Source organism: Eptesicus fuscus, chromosome 12 (genome assembly GCF_027574615.1).
Source record: "Eptesicus fuscus isolate TK198812 chromosome 12, DD_ASM_mEF_20220401, whole genome shotgun sequence".
Lineage (NCBI taxonomy): Eukaryota > Metazoa > Chordata > Mammalia > Chiroptera > Vespertilionidae > Eptesicus > Eptesicus fuscus.
The window spans coordinates 81042199-81062838 of record NC_072484.1 but is presented as its reverse complement, the minus strand read 5'-3'; the positions used below and the strand labels follow the sequence as shown (position 1 = coordinate 81062838).

General features: G+C 42.7%; 1 protein-coding gene across 1 annotated transcript in view; it reads left to right on the top strand.

Moving 5' to 3' along the window:
* The window catches only part of EPG5 (ectopic P-granules 5 autophagy tethering factor), an 83668-nt gene that overhangs the window by 22159 nt on the left and 40869 nt on the right, over positions 1–20640 (top strand). The window contains exons 13-23 of the mRNA XM_054723811.1: positions 2678–2818; positions 4121–4285; positions 7872–7991; positions 8601–8860; positions 13858–13998; positions 14602–14746; positions 14944–15141; positions 15515–15625; positions 17189–17311; positions 18852–19018; positions 20307–20528. Of these exons, the coding sequence (XP_054579786.1) occupies positions 2678–2818; positions 4121–4285; positions 7872–7991; positions 8601–8860; positions 13858–13998; positions 14602–14746; positions 14944–15141; positions 15515–15625; positions 17189–17311; positions 18852–19018; positions 20307–20528 (1793 nt within the window). The remainder of the gene's footprint in view (positions 1–2677; positions 2819–4120; positions 4286–7871; positions 7992–8600; positions 8861–13857; positions 13999–14601; positions 14747–14943; positions 15142–15514; positions 15626–17188; positions 17312–18851; positions 19019–20306; positions 20529–20640) is intronic.

Genomic DNA, 20640 nt, shown 5'->3' with positions numbered 1-20640 from the left:
GTTTGGTCATACGTTAAGCCAATCAAAGCATAATATGCTAATGCTATGCTAAGGCTGCTCAACCGCTTGCTATGACGTGCACTAACCACGAGGAGGCAGACAGTCAACCAGTTGACGAGTTGCTATGACGTTCACTTACCACCAGGGGGCAGACACTCTGACCAGTAGGTTAGCTTGTTGCTGGGGTCTAGCCAATGAGCACGCCCTGGAGCCCTCCCATGGTTCCTTCCCAGCTGGCCAACCTCCTGCATCCCTCCCCAGCCCCAATTGTGCACCGGTGGGGTCCCTTGGCCTAGCCTGTGCCCTCTCGCAATCCGGGACCCCTCAGGGGATGTTGGAGACCCAGTTTCGGCCCGATCCTGCAGGCCAGGCCGAGGGACCTCATTGGTGCACAAATTTGTGCATTGGGCATTTAGTTTTACTATAAGGAGAGTGTTGAAAATATGAATCATCCCCATTCCATTTCCGCCTATCATTTTTTGACATTTGATGCATGTGTTTCGATAAAGAATAGACAGTCTGACACAGCCTGATACTCATAGTTTTTTTTTCTTTTTTAAATATTTTTTTATTGATTTCAGAGAGGAAGAGAGAATTGGGGAAAGAGAGAAACATCAGTGATGAGAGAGAATCATTGATTGGCTGCCTCCTATATGCTCCACACCAGGAATCGAGCCTGCAAACTGGGCATGTGCCCTGATGGGGAATTGAACCGCAAATTCCTGATTCATAGGTTGACGCTCAACCACTGAGCCACACCAACTAGGCGATACTCATAGTTTCTATACTGTCTGTTGTCTCCGCCTTCCCTCTCCGTCCCTGCCAATAATAGGGAAATCTGGCTCTTAAGTCAGTTTAAATGAGATGATGAAAAGAATACTGAACCTGGAGTAAGAAGGCCTGGATTTCTTTTCAATTTTCTCTTAATTGCCCATCTCACCTCAGTAAAGATACCTTACCACTCTTGGCTTCAGTTTCCTCATCTATAAAATGACAGGCTGGGCCCTGGCCAATGTGGCTCAGTTGGTTGGGTGTCATCCCGTGCACTGAAATGTTACTGGTTCGATTATGGTCAGGGCACATGTCTGGGTTGTGGGTTTGATTTCTGGTGGGAGGCATGCAGGAGGCAGGCTCTTGATATTATTAGGCTCTCACATTAATGTTTTTCTCTCCCCCTCTCCTATCCTCTCTCTAAACAATAAAAAATATTTTAAAAATAAAATGATTGGCTGAGATGAGATTATAATTTTCTTCACTTTTTCACTGAGCCATCCCTGACAATGGAGGAGAGTAAACTTTGGACCCTGTATGTCTAAGGACATAACCCTAAGTGGTTATTAAAACTTTCATTGGAATTTGTGTATATTAAAATAAAAGTATATTTCAATTTAAGCTGTTATTTATCTGTTTATATTCATAAAAAGTATTTGCTCCAGCTGTAGCCAGTTTTGCTCAGTGGTGAGAGCATCGGCCCTCAGACTGAAAGGTTGCCGGTTCGATTCTGGTCAAGGGCACGTACCTCTGTTGAGGGCTCGATCCCCAGCCCCAGAAGGGATGTATGCAGGAGGCAACTGATCGATGTGTCTCTTTCACATCGAAGTTTCTCTCTCTGTCTCTCCCTCTCCCTTCCACTCTCTAAAAATCAATGGAAAAAATATTCTCAGGTGAGGATTAACAACAACAAAAGTATTTCCTCCAAACTATTCAAGTAAACTCCAGTAAAATTATGTTTCAAGAAGATTCTCTGAGTTTATTATCCTCAACCTAGTACTCCAGTTAGAGAATGGCCGAGGGGATGAATTCTTTTCCAGGATCAACTAAGCTACTAAGCTGTTCTTAAGCTTGTGTGTCGCAACCATGCATGAGGCTAAGGCCTGGATGCATCTGCAATTCCAGACTATCTCCATGTGGAAAAATTGGGGTAGAGGTATGTTTTCACATGCATTAAAGTTGCTTTAGCGTGGAACTCAGCATTCTCCAAATCCTAAAGTAACATTTCTGCTCTTGAATAATGTTTCAAGTGTTTGACCAGTACTCACAATAAAAATTACATTCTGTATTACATTCTGATGCTGTGTGTGCACATGTGTAAATTCTTACATGAAATTAAAGGAATACTTAATTTTAAGTGGATGCACTCGCACATTTTTCTATTCTATTTTTCTTTACTGTTGTTTTTCTGTTCTAGTCCATTGTATTTAAAAAGTAAATGCTGGCACCACTGGATTGTAGCCTGTAGTTTGGAAGACATTGTTCAAGAGGAATTGGTAAACATTGATGTTTTAGGAGTTCTTGTAGTTGGGGATCTTATTTTGTAGGAGAGAATATGTATTTCCATGAAATGCATTCTGAGTTTTATCATTTTAGTGATTTCCTCAAGCTTAGAAAAGTTTTACATGAAGGGACTATTTTATTGCTACTTTAGGATTTACTTCCTGAATCTAGCACATGAAATCATTGTTACATAGTTACCTTTCCCCTCTATTCTCCTTCCACCTCCCACCTTCAGGGAACACACTTTGTTCTCTGAAGTTCTGACATGTTTTTGAACATTGTGTGAGGTGGGAGGCTGTGTTTTTTTCACTTTGCTTGAAAACATATCTAAGTAAATTATGGAAATGTGTTTTGACAGATAATTGGTATTAAAAGTGCCATCTCCACTCCCTCCCACTTTTAGGTATCTTATGTTACCCTGTCCACCAGAGAGACTTTTTCAAAGGTTGGTCGAGAGCTTTTAGGGGCCATCACAGCTGTTCACCCGGAGATAATTTCTATCCTTTTGGATAGAGTTCAAGACACCATTGACCAGGTTGGAATGGTAAGAGCGCTGCTTTTGTTTATTTGTTTGTTTCTTTTTCCTTTTAAATCCTGGAGTTATGGAGCATTGGGCAAAATAGTAAGGCTGTTGGGAATGAGTGAGTCATGGGCACAACAGGACGAAGAGAACACTTAGTGTCCTGGGCTCTGTGCCATTCACATGCTTACTTGGGATTAGCTGCTGCTTATAGAAAGCTGGGATTGTTTTTCTTTAATCTCCTCAAAGTGACCTTTCTACCTCCTTCAATAACAGGTTTTTACTTTAAATAATTAGCTATAAAGGCTATAGCTTATTAACGGTTTTTATTTCATAATTTTGTTTGGCTATCATAATTTTATATTTTACCCTCGGAAGAAACAACTCTGATTGAGAAACAAGGCACTATTTAAATAAGTCAAAAGCAAAATAAAAGCAGTAGTTTGAGTTGAGCAAGATACATACAGTTTTTTTCTGTATTTTTCACAATCACTTTTGTAATCTTCATGTAGTTTTTTTGTTTGTTAATCCTCGCCAGAAGATATTTTTTCTAATGATTTTTAGGGAGAGTGGAAGAGAGAGGGAAAGATAGAAAGAAACATCGATGTGAGAGAAACACATTGGTTGCCTCCTGCACAAGCCCTGATCAGGGACCAGGCCAGGGAGGAGCCTGCCACTGAGGTACATGCCCTTGACCAGAATCTAACCTGGGACCCTTTGGTCCACAGGCCGATGCTCTATCCACTGAGCAAAACCGGCCAGGGCTTTATATAGTTTTCAATAACAGCTTTATTGAGATATAATTCATATACCGTATAATTCATGTACCATACATTCTATGTAGAAGTCAATGTATTTTAGTATTTTCACTGAACTGTACAACCATCACCACTGTCAATTTTAGGATATTTTTATCATCTCAGAAAACAACCACATACTCGTTAGCTATCATGCTCTATCCTTCCATCCCCTCCAGCCATAAGCAACCACTAATCTACTCTCTCTGTATAGTTTTGACTATCCTGTACATTTCATATAAATGGAATTACGTACACAGGTCTTTTGTGACTAGCATCTTTTATTAGCGTGTTTTCCTGTTTCATCCGTGTTATAGCAGGTGCTAAATATTCATTTTTAATATTAACATTTTTAATATTCATTTTTAATATTCATTTGATTTAGTTGTCTATTTCATGTCTCTAAAAATCAAACAAAATCCATTTTCCTTTGGAGAAAAAATTTTGTAAGCAGTTTAATGATATAGTATTGTATATAGGATTGTCTCTAAGTTTTGATTTTAATTATTATCATTTTCTTCTTAATAAGGTGTCTTTATACTTGTTTAAAGAACTGCCTTTGTATCTTTGGCGACCTTCTGCGTCCGAGATAGCTGTGATTCGGGATTGGTTATTGAATTGTGACCTGACAATGGTGAAGAACAAATTGGCCTGTGTCATTCTAGAAGGACTGAATTGGGGATTTGGTGAACAGGTATGTGTTAAAACCATTTCTAGAGCGGCGATTTTCAACCTTTTCCATCTCATGGCACACATAAGCTAATTACTAAAATTCTGCAGCTCACCAAAAAACACGCTTTTTGCTGATCTGACAAAAAATAGGTATAATTTTTTTTTTCATTCACACCAGCTGGCTGTTGTGTTGGCTGTTGTCATTATTTTTATTTGACAGTCTAAGGGAAAAGAGGTCAGTGCCCCTGACTAAATAGGTGTTGCATGTTTGAAAATTTCTTGCGGCACTCTGGTTGAAAATCAGTGCTGTAGAAACTGCAGGCTCTGCACTCATCCATTTTAGAGAAACATTTTCTCAAAACATTAACCTTTCCGAGTATCATTTGCAAGATCTGCAGATTCTTTTAGCTGTGTCAGAGTTTAGGATCTTCTCTTTCATTCTGTTTTTGCAGCGTGAGCATCCTCTGAATGAAGATACATTGTTCCACATTGAAAGTTCTTTCCTTTTTTTTAAGACAATTTGTATCTGTTGTTTTATCTTTGGCTATTTACTGCATTTCCTCCTCATTGCCTCTCCTGCCTCTAGTCCTTCCTCTTCCTGCATTTTGTCTTGCATGTCATTGGCAGATTTGTCTTCCGAAACACTCTGGGTTGATTGAGAGCCTGAGCCAGCCTGGGTTCTATTCCCACTCTGCCACCTCCTGGCTCTGTGACTCCGGGCAAGCTCTTATGCTCTCTGGGCCTCAGTTGCTCATCTCTAAGCATCAATATTACTAAGCTTACTTCATAGGGTTTTTATAAGGATTCAATAGCTTAGGACATGGTAAAACATGACAGTTCCTGTGACACACCAAGTACTCAATGGTGGTAGTTTTTATTAACAACTAGAGGCCCGGTGCACAAAATTCGTGCACGTGGGGAGGGGTGTCCCTCAGCCCAGCCTACACCCTCTCCAATCTGGGACCCCTTGAGGGATGTCCGACCGCCTGTTTAGGCCCAATCCCACCGGGCCTAAATGGGCAGTTGGACATCCCTCTCACAATCCAGGACTGCTGGCTCCCAACCGCTCGCCTGCCTCTGCCTGATTGCCCCTAACCGCTTCTGCTTGCCAGCTTGATCACCCCCTAACCACTCTACTGCCAGCCTGATCGATGCCTAACTGCTCCCCGGCCGGCCGGATTGTCCCCAACTGCCCTCCCCTGCTGGCCTGGTCACCCCTAACTGCCCTCCCCTGCCAGTCTGGTCACCCCTAACTGTCCTCCCCTGCTGGCCTTGTCTCCCCCACCTGCCCTCCTCTGTTGGCCCGGTCACCCCTAACTGCCCTCCTTTGCAGGCCTGGTCCCCCACAACTGCCCTCCCCTGCCGGCCTGGTCCCCCCAACTGCCCTTCCCTGCAGGCCTGGGTCCCCCCCAACTGCCTTTCCTTGCTGGCCTGGTCTCCCCCAACTGCCCCCAACTGCCCTCCCCTGCCAGCCATCTTGTGGTGGCCATCTTGTGTTCACATGGGGGCAGCCATCTTTGACTACATGGGGACGGCCATCTTGTGTCTTGGAGTGATGGTCAATTTGCATATTACTCTTTTATTTGATAGGATGTTTTATTATTTTTAAGGCCTTGCTACCTATCAAATGTCTCCAAAGATGCCAGGTCAAGTGATTTTTAAAAAAATTTTAAATTATTTTTTAGTTCTCACCCAAGGATATTTTCCCATCGATTTTTAGAGAGAGTGGAAGGAAGGGAAAGAGAGAAATATTGATGTGTATGTTTGCCTCCTGTATGAGCTCCAACCAGGGCTGGGGCCTGGTTGGGGTACGATCCTGCAACCGAGGTATGTGCCCTTGACCAGAATTGAACCCGGAACCATTTGGTCCTCAGGCCTACGCTTTATCCCAGTGGTCGGCAAACTCATTAGTCAACAGAGCCAAATATTAATAGTATAACAATTGAAATTTTTGAGAGCCAAATTTTTTAAACTTAAACTTCTTCTAACGCCACTTCTTCAAAATAGACTTGCCCAGGCCGTGGTATTTTGTGGAAGAGCCACACTCAAGGGGCCAAAGAGCCGCATGTGGCTTGCGAGCCGCAGTTTGCTGACCACGGCTCTGTCCACTTAGCCAAATGGCTAGGGCTCAAGTGATTTTTAACTGTTAAACCCTTGCTGTCTCTTTACTCTAGGCCCGTGGTCGGTAAATTGCGGCTCGCAACCCACATGCGGCTCTTTGGCCCCTTGAGTGTGGCTCTTCCACAAAATACCACTGCCTGGGCAAGTCTATTTTGAAGAAGTGGCGTTAGAAGAAGTTTAAGTTTAAAAAATTTGGCTCTCAAAAGAAATTTCAATCGTTGTACTGTTGGTATTTGGCTCTGTTGACTAATGAGTTTGCCGACCACTGCCCTAGGCCTTAGTAGTGGACTCCTTGGTCAAAATATTTAAACATTTTTAAGGGAAAATGGGAGAGAACTTAGCTCTCTCCAGTTGCCTGCCAGCTTTTGTCCGAGCAAGTCATTTAGTCCTCATGGTCAAGGTTGGTGGTTTTTCTGAACATGATTCCTGTTGTACAGATGAGAACACTGAGGCCAGGGAGCTCTTCCCCTAGGGTGACCCTGACCACGTGCGACTGCCCATGGGTTCATGTGGGCCTTCTCTCTCTCAGGTGCTGGTGGGGGGGCGCTGCAGGGGCCTGTTCTCCACCTTCACACACTCTGACTTGTGACTGGCCCCCACTCCGTCAGGTCCCCCTTTTCTCAGAGAGCTGCATGAAGATTCCCCTGTCACTCTCCTTGCTCCTTTGTTAGAGTTAGAAAGGTCATCTTCTATGAGAGGGTTAAAGAATGTGTTTCTTCAGGCTGCAGAGGAAGACTGGGTGGAAAAAAAATTTTTAAAGGCCTTTTAATAGCTTTTCTTTAAAAATATATTTTTATTGATTTTAGAGAGAGGAAGGAGAGGAGAGAGAGAGAGAGAAAAAACATAGATGTGAGAGAAAAACATCGATCAGTTGTCTCCTGCATGCGCCCCAACTGGGGTTCAAACCTGCAACCTGGGTATGTGCCCTGACTGGGAATCGAACCAGTAACCTTTCGGTGCATGGGACAATGCTCAGCCAACTGAGCTACACCAGTCAGGGCTGGATGGAAATTTAATAGACAACTTTAAACTCCTGAATATTATACCTGTGTTGTTAAGTATTTTTTTTTATATTTTCAATGCTTATAGAACAAGAAAAGGGAATGTAGACTTAATTTATTAAATATCTCCCTGTTTAATAATAATTAAACATATTCCTGGTTTGTGGCAATGCCCTTAAACTTATAACTTTATAGAGATTCTAGGGAAGGGGAGGAGGATTACATTCAAAGATACCTTTTATGGCTAGAGTCTGGGATGACTCAGGTCTAAACCTATCTAGGTACAGTGTAATGTTTCTTTAAAATAAGATTTTAATTTCCCCCCCATTGTCATTTTATAACTTAATCATTAGGGAATGTGGTGTTTAGAAAATTTAGCTTCTGCATCCAAGATTCTTTTTCACTATTCAATCTAGTCTTTTGGCTTAAAGGTATATTAAAAAAGAATCAAGATTGCATATTTGTGCTTAATATTCTCTTCAATAGGGTACCCTGCATCTGGATCAAGCAGTCCATGCTGAAGTGGCTTTAATGATTCTTGAAGCATACCAGAAATACCTCGCACAGAAGCCATATGCTGGGCTTCTTTCTGAAAGTATGAAGCAGGTATTGCCTTCTCTTATGTATTGAGAACATACATCTCTCTTATAAATGGCCCGGGTGGATAAAGTTACAGTATTTACCCTATGGTTGGATAAAAATTTTCCTTAAGAAGTAGCCCACATCTGACCATTTTAATATCATGGAATTTGAGTTGAGCTACAGAGGTGTGCTGGAGCTGACCTGTACTGGCTCAGGAGAACTGATTGGGACATTTTCAGGAACTCTGCAAGCCAGGGTAACCTATTAGTAGCTTGAAATGAACCATGGTGGGAGTTTTTTTAAACCACCAAAAATTGGCAAATGTATGAATGTGTTTCCTCAACTCCAACTGGTTGTTAAACTTATTTACCAGCACACCATTTTTTGCATAATAACTTCTATATTATTATTGTTTTGCTTGGCCTGTCTCAGATCAAGTTCACAAAATGACTAGCAAGTAAGTAGAAGTGGTCACTTTGAGAAATTGCTTTAATTTAGTGTCACAAACACAAATATCAGTAAGTGATATGTTCTCTTTCGACAGCATTATTGATCACAAAGGAGCGGGGTGGGTTAGCTTACTAATTTAATGTGCACATGACTAATCTGGTTTAAAATAAATCATTGTTTTAGGTTTCATATTTGGCCAGTATTGTTCGATACGGAGAGACACCTGAGACCTCATTTAACCAATGGGCCTGGAACTTGATCTTGAGGTTAAAACTGCACAAAAATGACTACGGAATGCAGCAGAATTGTCCAACTGTTCCCTTCTCCAGCACTGTGCCCGACATGACAGAGTCACCCACGTTCCATCCCCTCTTGAAGGCTGTTAAAGCGGGCGTTCCCATTGGCTGTTATCTGGCCTTAGCTATGACGGCGGTGGGCCACAGGTACAGTGTTTGGGCTGAACTCTTACAGTCAGTGATACTAGAATCTCCTCCTTCACATCCCAAGGTCTGAGGCCTCCATCAAACCTATCTGGAGTAATCAGGGCCAAAGCGTAAGCCTTAATTAATAGCCCATCAAGGGGAAATGTTGCCCAAACTCATATGACACATTTATAAGTTACCTTGTAAGACACAGAAAGTGACCTGTTACATTATGAAGTGTTGTTGTACGTGTCACCCAGTGTGGAATGTTTATGTCAGCAGTAGATGTATTTATTCTTTTCCTCAGAATAATAATCAAATAAAAACAATGGCTCACCTGTACAGAATTTTAAAGTGATGGCAGCCCTGGTTCCTCAGCTGAAGGGGGATGAAATTCTTGATGAGTCACATGCTTCTCTGAGATGAGCTCATAGCTGTCTGTATCCCTCCCCTGGAGCATGTATCCTGCTATATTGTAGTTGTCCGCTTAATTTTATCAGGGGTCTTCTCTGAGGTTAGAACTCGGGAACTGTGTTTGTCTTGTGTTACCAGAAACAATGAATGAATGAATGAATCCGTAGTTGGTTAAAAATTCTTTCCTTTAAAGATAATTTTCCTACAATGTATTAATTTTTTTCTAGCCTACCCATTTTTCTAAAAACCTCTCTGACCTATGCTTTCTGGTTCTTGCATTTCATACTCATTGTAACACCTTGTTAGCATTCTGATTTCAATGTCACGTTCCACATTGAGTATATTTTCAGTGGGCTGCCAGTTGTCCTATCAGCTGTTAGTGTTCAGCCTTGTGCTATAGAGCAGGAGAGATACGGAGTTGTTAGACAGCTGCCCTCAGGTTGTTGACAGCTTGGTGGAGATGGTAGACAGAAAACAATTGTTAGTACTAAAGCTATACTCATGGACTACGTGATATGTATAGAGCAGATGTTCTCAACCGAGTTGCTCTTTAAATCACTTTTGGAGTGATTCTAAAAATACCAGTGTAGGGGAGAGGGTGAGAGCAATCCTGATCTAATTGGTCTGAGGGGCCAGGTCTCCAGATTATTCTAATATACAGCATGGATTGAGAACCACCAGTATGAGCAGGAAGAATTTAAAGGAATAAAAGTAATTAGAGCAGATTACCTTCATGGAGGAGCTAAGCTTTGGAGAGGAGTCTTAATTAGAGACGGTGTCCTAGGCTCAGGAACAGAGTGGTGACTCTCACCTCCTTCAGGTGATCAGCACCCACAGTGTTGAAGATTCAGCCCAAGGTCACCCCTCCAACCTGCAGCACCTGTGCATTCTGATTTGCATACTCACTGTGCTGTAGTGTAAAAGTTTATCTCCCTCTCCTTCAAGGTCAGGGCGTTGTCTCATTCACCTTTGTACATCCAGAACTTGTACTTAGTAGGTACTGATTGAATGAATGTGAGAAGGAGCACCAGGTGTCTGAGAGGTTAGGAGGAAGTGGGGAGAAGGGGGGGGAAGTGATGAAAGAAATACTTCTGACTGAAGCCTGTGATTCCTGTTGGTGAATGGAGGTGATCAGCTAGGTCAGTAGGGCCAAGTTATTGACAAATTTGAAGGTTAGGTTAAAGGGTAGAATTGATCTACCAGGAAGAGGGAGATGTTATATAGGCCTCTTGGAAGGTACTCTGCATTGTTTCCAGTAGCTCTAGTTTCATTCACAGTTTACTATATCTCAGGTTCCTCATCTTTAAAATGGAAATAATAATAGTTTTGGATTTTATGAGGCCTTAGTGAGTATTATACATTTAACATGCATAGAACAGTGTCTGGCATGTGAATGCTTTGAATGGTGTTCTGAACTTAATTGTTTCATGATTTCTTTAATTTTTTGTAATCATTTTGGGATGATAGCTTCTTATTGATACTGCTACAGATCCTCTCTAAAGATAAATACTTGTTTACTGCTAATTCCTGGATTCTGAATGGGAGTGAGGCCAAGGATAAGGTGTTTTTTTTGAGGGGCTGAACTCTAGTGTAAAAGTCCACCATGATCATCTGGGATGTATATATACTAGAACTAAAGCGAATTTTATGAATGGGCTTGAGGTTTGGGGGAGAGTATGCAAGGAGATAAGTTGTACTTGAATATAACATCACTGACAGTTCAGAGGACAGCAGTCAAAAAAATTACCCAGAATCTTTCTCATCCTAATACAACATTGTTGGGTTTTATTGTTATTGTTTTTTTTTTTTTTAAATATTTTATTGATTTTTTACAGAGAGGAAGGGAGAGGTATAGAGAGTTAGAAACACCCATGAGAGAGAAACATCCATCAGCTGCTTTCTGCACACCCCCTACTGGGGATGTGCCCGAAACCAAGGTACATGCCCTTGACCGGAATCAAACCTGGGACCTTTCAGTCCACAGGCCGACGCTCTATCCACTGAGCCAAACCAGTTTTCGGCAATTGTTATTGTTTTGATTATTTTTATACTATATTTTTCCTTTGCTCTTTTTTAGAGTTATAAATATACTAGAGGCCAGTGCACCAGTGGGGTCCCTCGGCCTGGCCTGTGGGATCGGGCCGAAACCAGCTCTCTGACATCCCCCGACATCCCCCGAGGGGTCCCGGATTGCAAGAGGGCACAGGCTAGGCCGAGGGACCCCACCAGTGCGCATGTTTGGGGCTGGGGAGGGTTGCGGGATGTTGGCCAGCTGGGGAGGAACCACTGGAGGGCTCCAGGGCGTGTCTGGCCTGTCTCACTCAGTCCCAATCTGCCAGACCCCAGCAGCAAGCTAACCTACTCATCAGAGTGTCTGCCCCCTGGTGGTCAGTACACATGATAGTGAGTGGTTGAGTGGCCTTAGCAGATCATTAGCATATTACGCTTTGATTGGTTGAATGGACCACTGGACACTTAGCATATTAGGCTTTTATTATATAGGATGCCACTCCAACACAAGGAGCATTTTGGTGTGATATCAACCCTGTGTGTTTTACCTCTCTATATAACTTTTTTACTAGTAGTTGTAGTCAGAAGTATAACATTTTATGTTTTCCCCCATCTATTGTTATAGCAGAAGTATTTTTTCATGTTGCCCATGGCCATCAAATGCATTATTTAAAAATTGTGCAATAATATTCCCATTGAATGGATTTTCTCAATATTTACATGTCATTTTGGCCTCCAAGTTTGCAATTATAAATAATTCTGAAAAGCACATTTTTACATGGGTTATCTCTCTTTTTTCTATCTTTGAGATTATTTCTTAAGGGTAGATTCTCTGGAGTAAATTTTGATGTCGAAGTGGTTTCAGAAGACCTTTGCCAGAATATACTGTCAGATTGAGCTCACCTTTGAGTCTTCTCTTTGCTTTGACTACCTTGTGGGACTAGCGAACAATGAGAGCCCTTTAACTCTTAGCAGAAGCACCATTTGGGAAACAAAACAGGGTAGCAGCAAGCACTCTGGACTAGAAATTTGCAAACCTGGGTTCTCATCTTGACCCCACACTAGGAAATTACCAGGTGTACCGGTTAATAATGCGGATTTTATAATCAAAGAAAACACAATAATTTCACCAGAAACATCAAAAGTGCTTTATTCAAAGTAATGTCCATCACTAGCTACACATTTCCCCCATCTTTCAGGTAATCTGTGGATACCGTCCCAATAGAACTTTTCTTGTTTTGAGGCAAACCATTCAGAGACCCAATTTTCCACTTCTTCGTACGTTTTGAAGTGCTGCTCAGAAAGTGAGTGTGCCATCGATTGGAACAAGTGGTAATCTTGGTCTGGTGAATATGGCGGGTGGGTTAATACTTCCAAGGCAAGATCTTTTAACGTGTCTTTGACTGGTTTTGAAGTGTGTGATGGTGCGTTATCATGAAGCAAAATTACTTTGCCGTGTCATCTGGCACATTCTGATTGTTTTACGATCAAAGCATGGTTCAAATTGTTTATTTGTTGTCAGTAGCGATCAGTATTAACAGTTTCATCTGGTTTTAGAAGCTCATCATACACCACACCTTCCTGATCCCACCAAATGCAGAACATTGTCTTCTTTCCGAAGCTATTTGGCCTTGCAGTCGATATTGATGGTTGACCTGAATCAACTCATGATTTTGTGCATTTGGGATTCTCAAAATAAATCCACTTTTCATTGCCAGTCACAGTTCGATGCAAAAAACGACTTTCTTTTGTGCCGTTGAAGCAACATTTTACTGATGACTTTTTGGTTTTCCATTTGTTTTTCATTCAGTTGATGTGGCACCCATTTTCCTTCCTTTAAAATCTTTCCCATTGCTTATAAATGATTGGAAATTGTTTGCTGAGCAACTTTTAATCTTTCTGCAAGTTGTTTTTGAGTTTGACACGCATCTTCATCCAATAATGCTTGTAATTGTTGGTCTTCAAACTTTTTCGGTTGACCTGGATGTTCTTTGTCTTTCACATGGAAATCATCACTTTTAAAGCATTTAAACCAGCATTCACAAATATCTTGAGATGGAGCATGTTCACCATAAGCTTCCCGAAGTATACGATAACCTTCAGCAGCAATTTTCTTCAAAATAAAGTAATAAATTAAAATTTCCCGGAAATGCTTTTTTTTGGCACGAAATTTGACATTTTTAAGCGTAAAAATATCTCTGATGTTAACACCTTCAGAAAATTTGACATAGGAAGTTTTGAAGCTTGCTGTCAATACAACAAAATAGCATACATATCAAATCGCACGTATATCAACATATGTGCAACTCCATCTATTGAAACAAATCCACATTATTAACTGGTACACCTGGTATGTGAATTTGGGCACATACTTCACCTTTCTCATCTATAAAATGAAAATATAGATGAACTTTTAAGTTCCTTTTTACTTCCAGAGTTCTGATTCTAGTATTTCTGTGTGAAGTTTGGGTATGTAAGAATGTGCTGGAGACCTAAGATAATCCTGGTAGCATGCAGACTGATAGCTCATTGGAAGAACATCAGTTTATGAACTGGCTGCCTTGTATGCTCATTGCCTTTTTCTTTTTCAATAGCATTGAGAAGTTCTGTGCAGAAGGCATCCCACTGTTGGGAATTCTGGTCCAGTCGAGGCATTTGAGAACAGTGGTCCATGTCCTGGATAAGATTCTGCCTTTGTTCTACCCTTGCCAGTATTACCTTCTGAAGAATGAGCAGTAAGTAGAAAACAGCTCGGCAGGTACAGATGACTACGTCTCTGGTTTCTGTGTGCTGCTCCCATCTGTACAGTGGTGAGCAAAGCAGGCCGGGCATTGCTCTCAGACACAGGAAGTTATCGCATCCTCAGGATGCAGTTACTGGTCTTAAGGACCATGAAGGGTGCTATGAGAGAGGTTAATGGGTTAGATGTACTTTAGATAAGTGCCCATACGCGACCTGTGTGAAGTTGACACCCAAGACAATATTGTGGAATGATTTTGCTAACATTTCTGCTTTTGTTAGTGAAGTGGGGAGTGTAGAAGGGATATTGGGGCACTTTGGAGTTTTTTTCCTCAGATGCTCTTTAATTTGCACGTGTTTGTATGTCTTGGGTCTGTTCACATCCTTCTCCAGGTGAATAGAATTCCTTTTAACCCACATGAAATTGGAAAACTTGATTCTTTTGAAATTCTTGAAGATTTTTCAGAATCCCTGAATAGAGCTTTGGTCTAAAAATGGGACCCCTTTAATATTTTTCTTCTTTCTCATAAGTAATTACCCACTGGAAATTCTGTTGACTTTGTTTGGGAGATAAAGTGTGTCGTTGTATGTGTTGGCAGGTTTTTGTCACACCTCCTGCTGTTCCTGCACTTGGACAGTGGCGTCCCTCAGGGTGTCACGCAGCAGGTCACCCACAAGGTGGCACAGCATCTGACTGGAGCCAGCCATGGGGACAATGTGAAGCTTCTCAACAGCATGATCCAGGTCAGGGCCCTTCCCAAGCATCCCTAGTGCCAGCGCATCTACGTGTTGGTCATTCCAGAGCTCTTTGCACAGTCCTTTAGGCCAAGAAAGTCAGCAGATTGGGGTTTTGGAGTGGAAGTAGATATTATTTTGTTGGTGTTTTGAAAAATGGGAGGTTGGTTATTACCTGTCACCTCACCTGAGCCCTTTCTCCATAGGCCCACATATCTGTAAGCACTCAGCCCAATGAGGTGGGCCCCATTGCCGTGTTGGAGTTTTGGGTTCAGGCTCTAATAAGCCAACATCTTTGGTTCCGAGAACAACCCATCCTCTTCCTTATGGACCACTTGTGTAAAACAGCTTTTCAGCTGATGCAGGAGGACTGTGTGCAGAAATTACTCTACCAGCAACATAAGGTAAACCTATTAGAGAATTTATCTTTCAGGCCCTTGCTAGATAGTAGCCTTCTAAGAAGTTTCCCCCCAAAACACCATTCTCAGCACTACTCTGCGGCTAAAAAAGCTTGCCTTACTGGTGTCTTATCGCAGTAACCGCAGTCCATTGGCTCCGATCCCCATAAAGCCAAAGAAATGTCCCTGCACCCCCATTACATTTGGCTGTAATACACTGCCTGGTCTGTGGTTGCTGGTGGACTAATGAATTACTGAAATCCATGTCTTACCAGAATCTTACATTGTAGTGAGATAATTGCTGATATTCCTGAAAAGGTCATTGATAAGTTTTTTTTTAAAGCCTCCTCTTTCTGTTCCAATCCTCTCCCCGGTATAGAATGCTTTGGGTTACCACTGTGACCGGAGTCTGCTCTCTTCCTTGGTGAGCTGGATCGTGGCCGGCAACATCACTCCTTCGTTTGTGGAGGGCTTGGCCACGCCCACTCAGGTAGGAAACCCTCAGGAGCATTTGTTACCTCAGTGAACTTTAGTATCTTTATCATCCTCACTAGTACATTATTTCTAGCCTACCATAACTAGCATTGACATAGCACTCACGAGGAGAGTACGTCTTCATTTCACCCTCACAGTGGCCTCTGCTGAGATTTCACCGTCGCTGTTTCTGTTTCACAGAGGGGTTAACTGAGGTTTGATGGCATTAGTGGCTAGCTCAGGTTCAGACAGCTCGAGACCAGACCTGGTCTGCCTGACTGCACAGCCTGGCCAGCCCCATGGCAGAGTGGTTAAGAGTGGACACTGGAGCCAGAGGGTGCTGCCATTTGCTAGCGCTGTGCCCTGGGCAGTTTGCTTACCTCTCTGTCCTCAGTTTCCTCAACTGTCAAAAGGAAATAACGATTGCACCAACTTGTAAAGCATTAGAACAGTGCTTAGCATGTAGTGCTCACTAGGTGTTGGCTGTTGTTATTGCTGTCATCATTCTCACCAGCACATTATTTTCATCATTATTATCACCTCTTAGACTTCGTGTTGAATTACGCGTGTTTCATCACTTAAGCCAGTAGTAGTAACATCCTTCACCTCCTATCAGTCTTACCTCCTGCTTATACTTCTTGGGATATAGCTGAAGCCAACTCCTACTGTTACCTGCTCACGTCTTTGCCTTTGCCTAGCTCAGCGGTCGGCAAACTCATTAGTCAACAGAGCCAAATATCAACAGTACAACGATTGAAATTTCTTTTGAGAGCCAAATTTTTTAAACTTAAATTATATAGGTAGGTACATTGTTATTAACTTAATTAGGGTACTCCTAAGCTGGCCTTTGCTAAAAACTCAAGGGGCCAAAGGGCCGCATGTGGCTTGCGAGCCGCAGTTTGCCGACCACTGGCCTAGCTGATTGCTTACTAGGCATGCCTTTTCCTTCAGTCTCCACGTAGAGCCTTCTCTGAACATGCCCTCCCTCCTCTGGCTTCCCATACCACTTTATTCCTGACTCAGTAGTCACCACTACATACTTCCACATTTGGTTACTTACAGAGAGGATGGGAGAGGGAGAAAGAGATAGGAACATCAGTGATGAGAAAGAATCATTAATCAGCTGCCTCCTGCACACCCCTTAACGGGGATCGAGTCTGCAACCTGGGCATGTGCTCTGACCGGGAATCGAACTGTGACCTCCTGGTTCATGGTTCTATGCTCAATCACTGAGCCACACCGACTGAGCTAGATGGAAAACTTCTTAAGAGCAGAGCTTGTGTCTACCTCTCTTTCCTGTCTTCCATGCATATAGAAACTGCCTGCTAAATATTTTTGAGCAAACAAATACTCTCTTTTACTAAAAAGGAATTTGACATTTTTAAGTGAACTATTTTATCTGAATTTGTATCTGTGATAAGAGTATATATAGGTATGAAAACTGTTAATTTTAGAAACCCTAAATATTTGTTCATTGAGATCTATGATAGGAAAGATATTAGTTTGTGGATTACCAGGCTGTATTTTGTTTGTCCAAGTGAGCTGCTGATTGATCTCCTGTTACCTGCTGTCATCATAGGTGTGGTTTGCATGGACCGTCCTGAACATGGAGTCCATCTTTGAAGAAGATTCTCAGCTCAGAAGAGTTGTTGAAGGGGAATTGGTTATAAACCCTTCTTTCACTCCTGACCAAGCTTTGAAGGTGCAAATAGCAGTTCTGCATTTGAGTGGGAGAAGGTGGTTTATACTTTGATGCTGATGGATTCACCTGTAGTTTTTGAACACCTATGTTTTCTTTTGTTGTGAATGTTTGGAAAGCACATAACTAGACCAACGTAGAAAATGTTATACTTGAAGTATATGCGTCCTTCCCAGGGTTCATTTTGCATTGAGAGTCACACTAATTATTAAAGGCCGTGCTCATTGCATGTGAAGGAGATCACCGGTGTTTTAAAGCAATTTCCAGTGTGTCCCACATGCATCAGAATCTCCTGGAGATTCTAGGACTCCCAACTTCTGAAATTCTGAGTTTGGAGTTGGATCAGGAATTTATTTTTAAAAACTCCCTAGCTGATCCTCAGGCTCACTAAAAACTGAGATACACTGGAACAAAGCTTTAGAACTAAGTGCCTTCTCTTTTAGGGTCCCCCAAGCATGTCAAACTTGTGGCCGGCAGGCTGCATGCCTCATTTAAATGCTGGCTGTGAGTTTGACATGCTTGGACTATAGACTTTGCTTTGGGGTCTCAGAGCCTATTAAACAATTTATCACTCTTTAAAGTCCTTTTAAAAATCTAATTTTTAAGAGATTGATAAAGTTTGACAGTAAACTTTACTTTTGGTTTTCATATCCTACTTCCTTTTTATAAAAAATAAATGTTTGCTGTTTTATTTTTATTTATTTATTATTATTTACTAGAGGCCCGGCGCATGACATTCGTGCACTGGGGGTGGGGGTGGGGGTCCCCCAGCCCAGCTAGTGCCCTCTTGCAGTCTGGGACCCCTCGTTCCTTACCGCCCACCTGCAGCAGAGGTGGGAGAGGCTCCCGCCACCGCTGCTGCACTCACTCGCCAGCTATGAGCCTGGCTTCTGGCTGAGTGGCGCTCCCCCTGTGGGAGCGCACTGACCACCAGGAGGCAGCTCCTGCGTTGAGCATCTGCCCCCTGGTGGTGAGTGCATGTCATAGTGACCGGTTGTTCTGCAGTTCGGTCAATTTGCATATTAGGGTTTTATTATATAGGATTTTAAAATATATTTTTATTTCAGATAGGAAGGGAGAGGGAGAGAGATAGAAACATCCATGATGAGAGAGAATCATTGATCGGCCACCTCCTGCACACCCCCCCTCCCCTCCACTGGGGATAGAGACCGCAACCAGGCCTGTGCCCTTGACCAGATTCGAACCTGGGACCCTTCAGTCCATAGGCCGGAGCTCTATCCACTGAGCGAAACCCGCCAGGGCCATCTCCTACTTTCTTGCACTGTAGTGTTTTATATGCAAAGACATAAAGGCGTGTCAAGGCATGGACATGAGGTTAGACAAGGTGACAGTTTAGACCCTTTTCAATTCTGGGGTCTGTGAAATGTTTTGACAGAAGAAAAGCTGCCCCTTATCTCCTGCTAACAAGGAGGTTAAAATGTTAGCTAGTGGGTTGGAGAAGTAAGTTGTGGATCATTTAGAACGAGCAAACTTTGCACTTGTGTTTATTTCATGGCTGCTCACAGTCCCACCTCTTCTGTAGAAAGCCCAGGCCCAGCTGAAGCTCCCCCTCGTCCCGTCGCTGCAGAGGCTTCTGGTCTATCGCTGGGCCCACCAGGCTCTCGTCACTCCATCTGATCACCCTCTTCTCCCGCTCATCTGGCAGAAGTTCTTCCTGCTGTACCTGCACCGCCCAGGACCGCAATACGGGTAGGTAGCCAGTATCGTCACCCGTTTCTGTGAATCCTTCCTGCCTTAGCACTGCTCTGCTGCACTGAGTTCTCACACTGCGGCGGGTGAGTTGGAGTCTTCTCAGCTAGGAGTCTCCCTTCCTGCTTCACAATTATTAGACTAGACCTTTTTTGAGTTCAGGGTATCTTGTGGCAACTCTCTCTTTACCGTCTCCCATACCCAACATGGGGAAGACAGCACCCTGGAACCTCTGGAAATGCAAAGGGAGAGAAATTGCCCCAAATAGGCTGCTTGTGTGACTGTCATGGGGCTCGGAGGAGGAGATCTGTGATGAGTTAAGTAGGTGTGGACAAAGGCCGAGCTGTGTCTGGCAGCTCTTGGGCTGGGCCTGGGGATGTCCAACATTTCCATTGGATTTGAAGGGACTGACCAGCTGGAACTGCCCACTGTTACTAACCATTGATATTTAGCTCCAATTCAATTTCTAGCTCATCTTTCACTACCTTAACTCACTTCCTTGAAACATAAATGTTAATTCTTTGAAACTTCTGTTTTCTACCAGATTGCACGTTCTTCAAGAGCAGAGACTAGCCCTGACTGGTTTGGCTCAGTAGATAGAGCATCGGCCTGCGGACTGAAGGGTCCTAGGTTCGATTCCGGTCAAGGGCGTGTACTTTGGTTGCGGGCACATACCCAGTAGGGATTGTGCAGGAGGCAGCTGATCGATGTTTCTTTCTCATCGATGTTTCTCTCTATCCCTCTCCCTTCCTCTCTGTAAAAAAATCAATAAAATATTTTTTAAAAAAAAGAGCAGAGACTATTTTAAAAATATATATATTTTTATTGATTTCAGAGAGGAAGGGAGAGGAAAAGAGAGATAGAAACATCAATGAAAGAGAATCATTGATTGGTTGCCTCCTGCACGTCCCCCCACTGGGGATCGAGCCCTTAACCAGGGCATGTGCCATTGACCAGAATCGAACCTGGGACCCTTCAGTTCGCAGGCTGATGCTCTGTCCACTGAGTCAAACTGGCTAGGGCAAGGAGAGACTATTTTTAATCTCTTTTGTACCTCTAAGTGGTGATAATATCTTGAATTTGCATAGCATTTCATTTAAAAAAAAACTTTTCATATATACCATCTTGTTGGAGCCTCATAATAACTGTTATGGTAGAACTGGTATGTATTAATTTAATGCAGTATATATACAGCTATAGTATATTGACTTGTTATTATGATTTTGTGGTCACATAAGAGGTACATCATGTATTGATCTTATTGTGATCTATGCTTGTATTTCTTAAGGCTACCCATAGATGGTTGTATTGGAAGAAGATTTTTCCAAAGCCCTGCACATATTAATTTGTTGAAAGAAATGAAGAGGCGCCTGACTGAGGTAGCTGATTTCCACCACACAGCGAGCAAGGCCCTCCGTGTTCCAGCAGAGGGCAGTGAAGGGCCACCCGAGAGCCAGGCTGGCACCCCTGCTTACCTGACTTCACCTGAGCTGCACACCGAGCTAGTGAGGTAAGACGTGGTTGTTTAGCCATTTACATGTTGTTTGCAGCACAGTACTGTGCAGGGGCAGTTATGTGTTTCTAAACTGCTAGATCTTATTCTCTTGTTAGATTCACTAGGG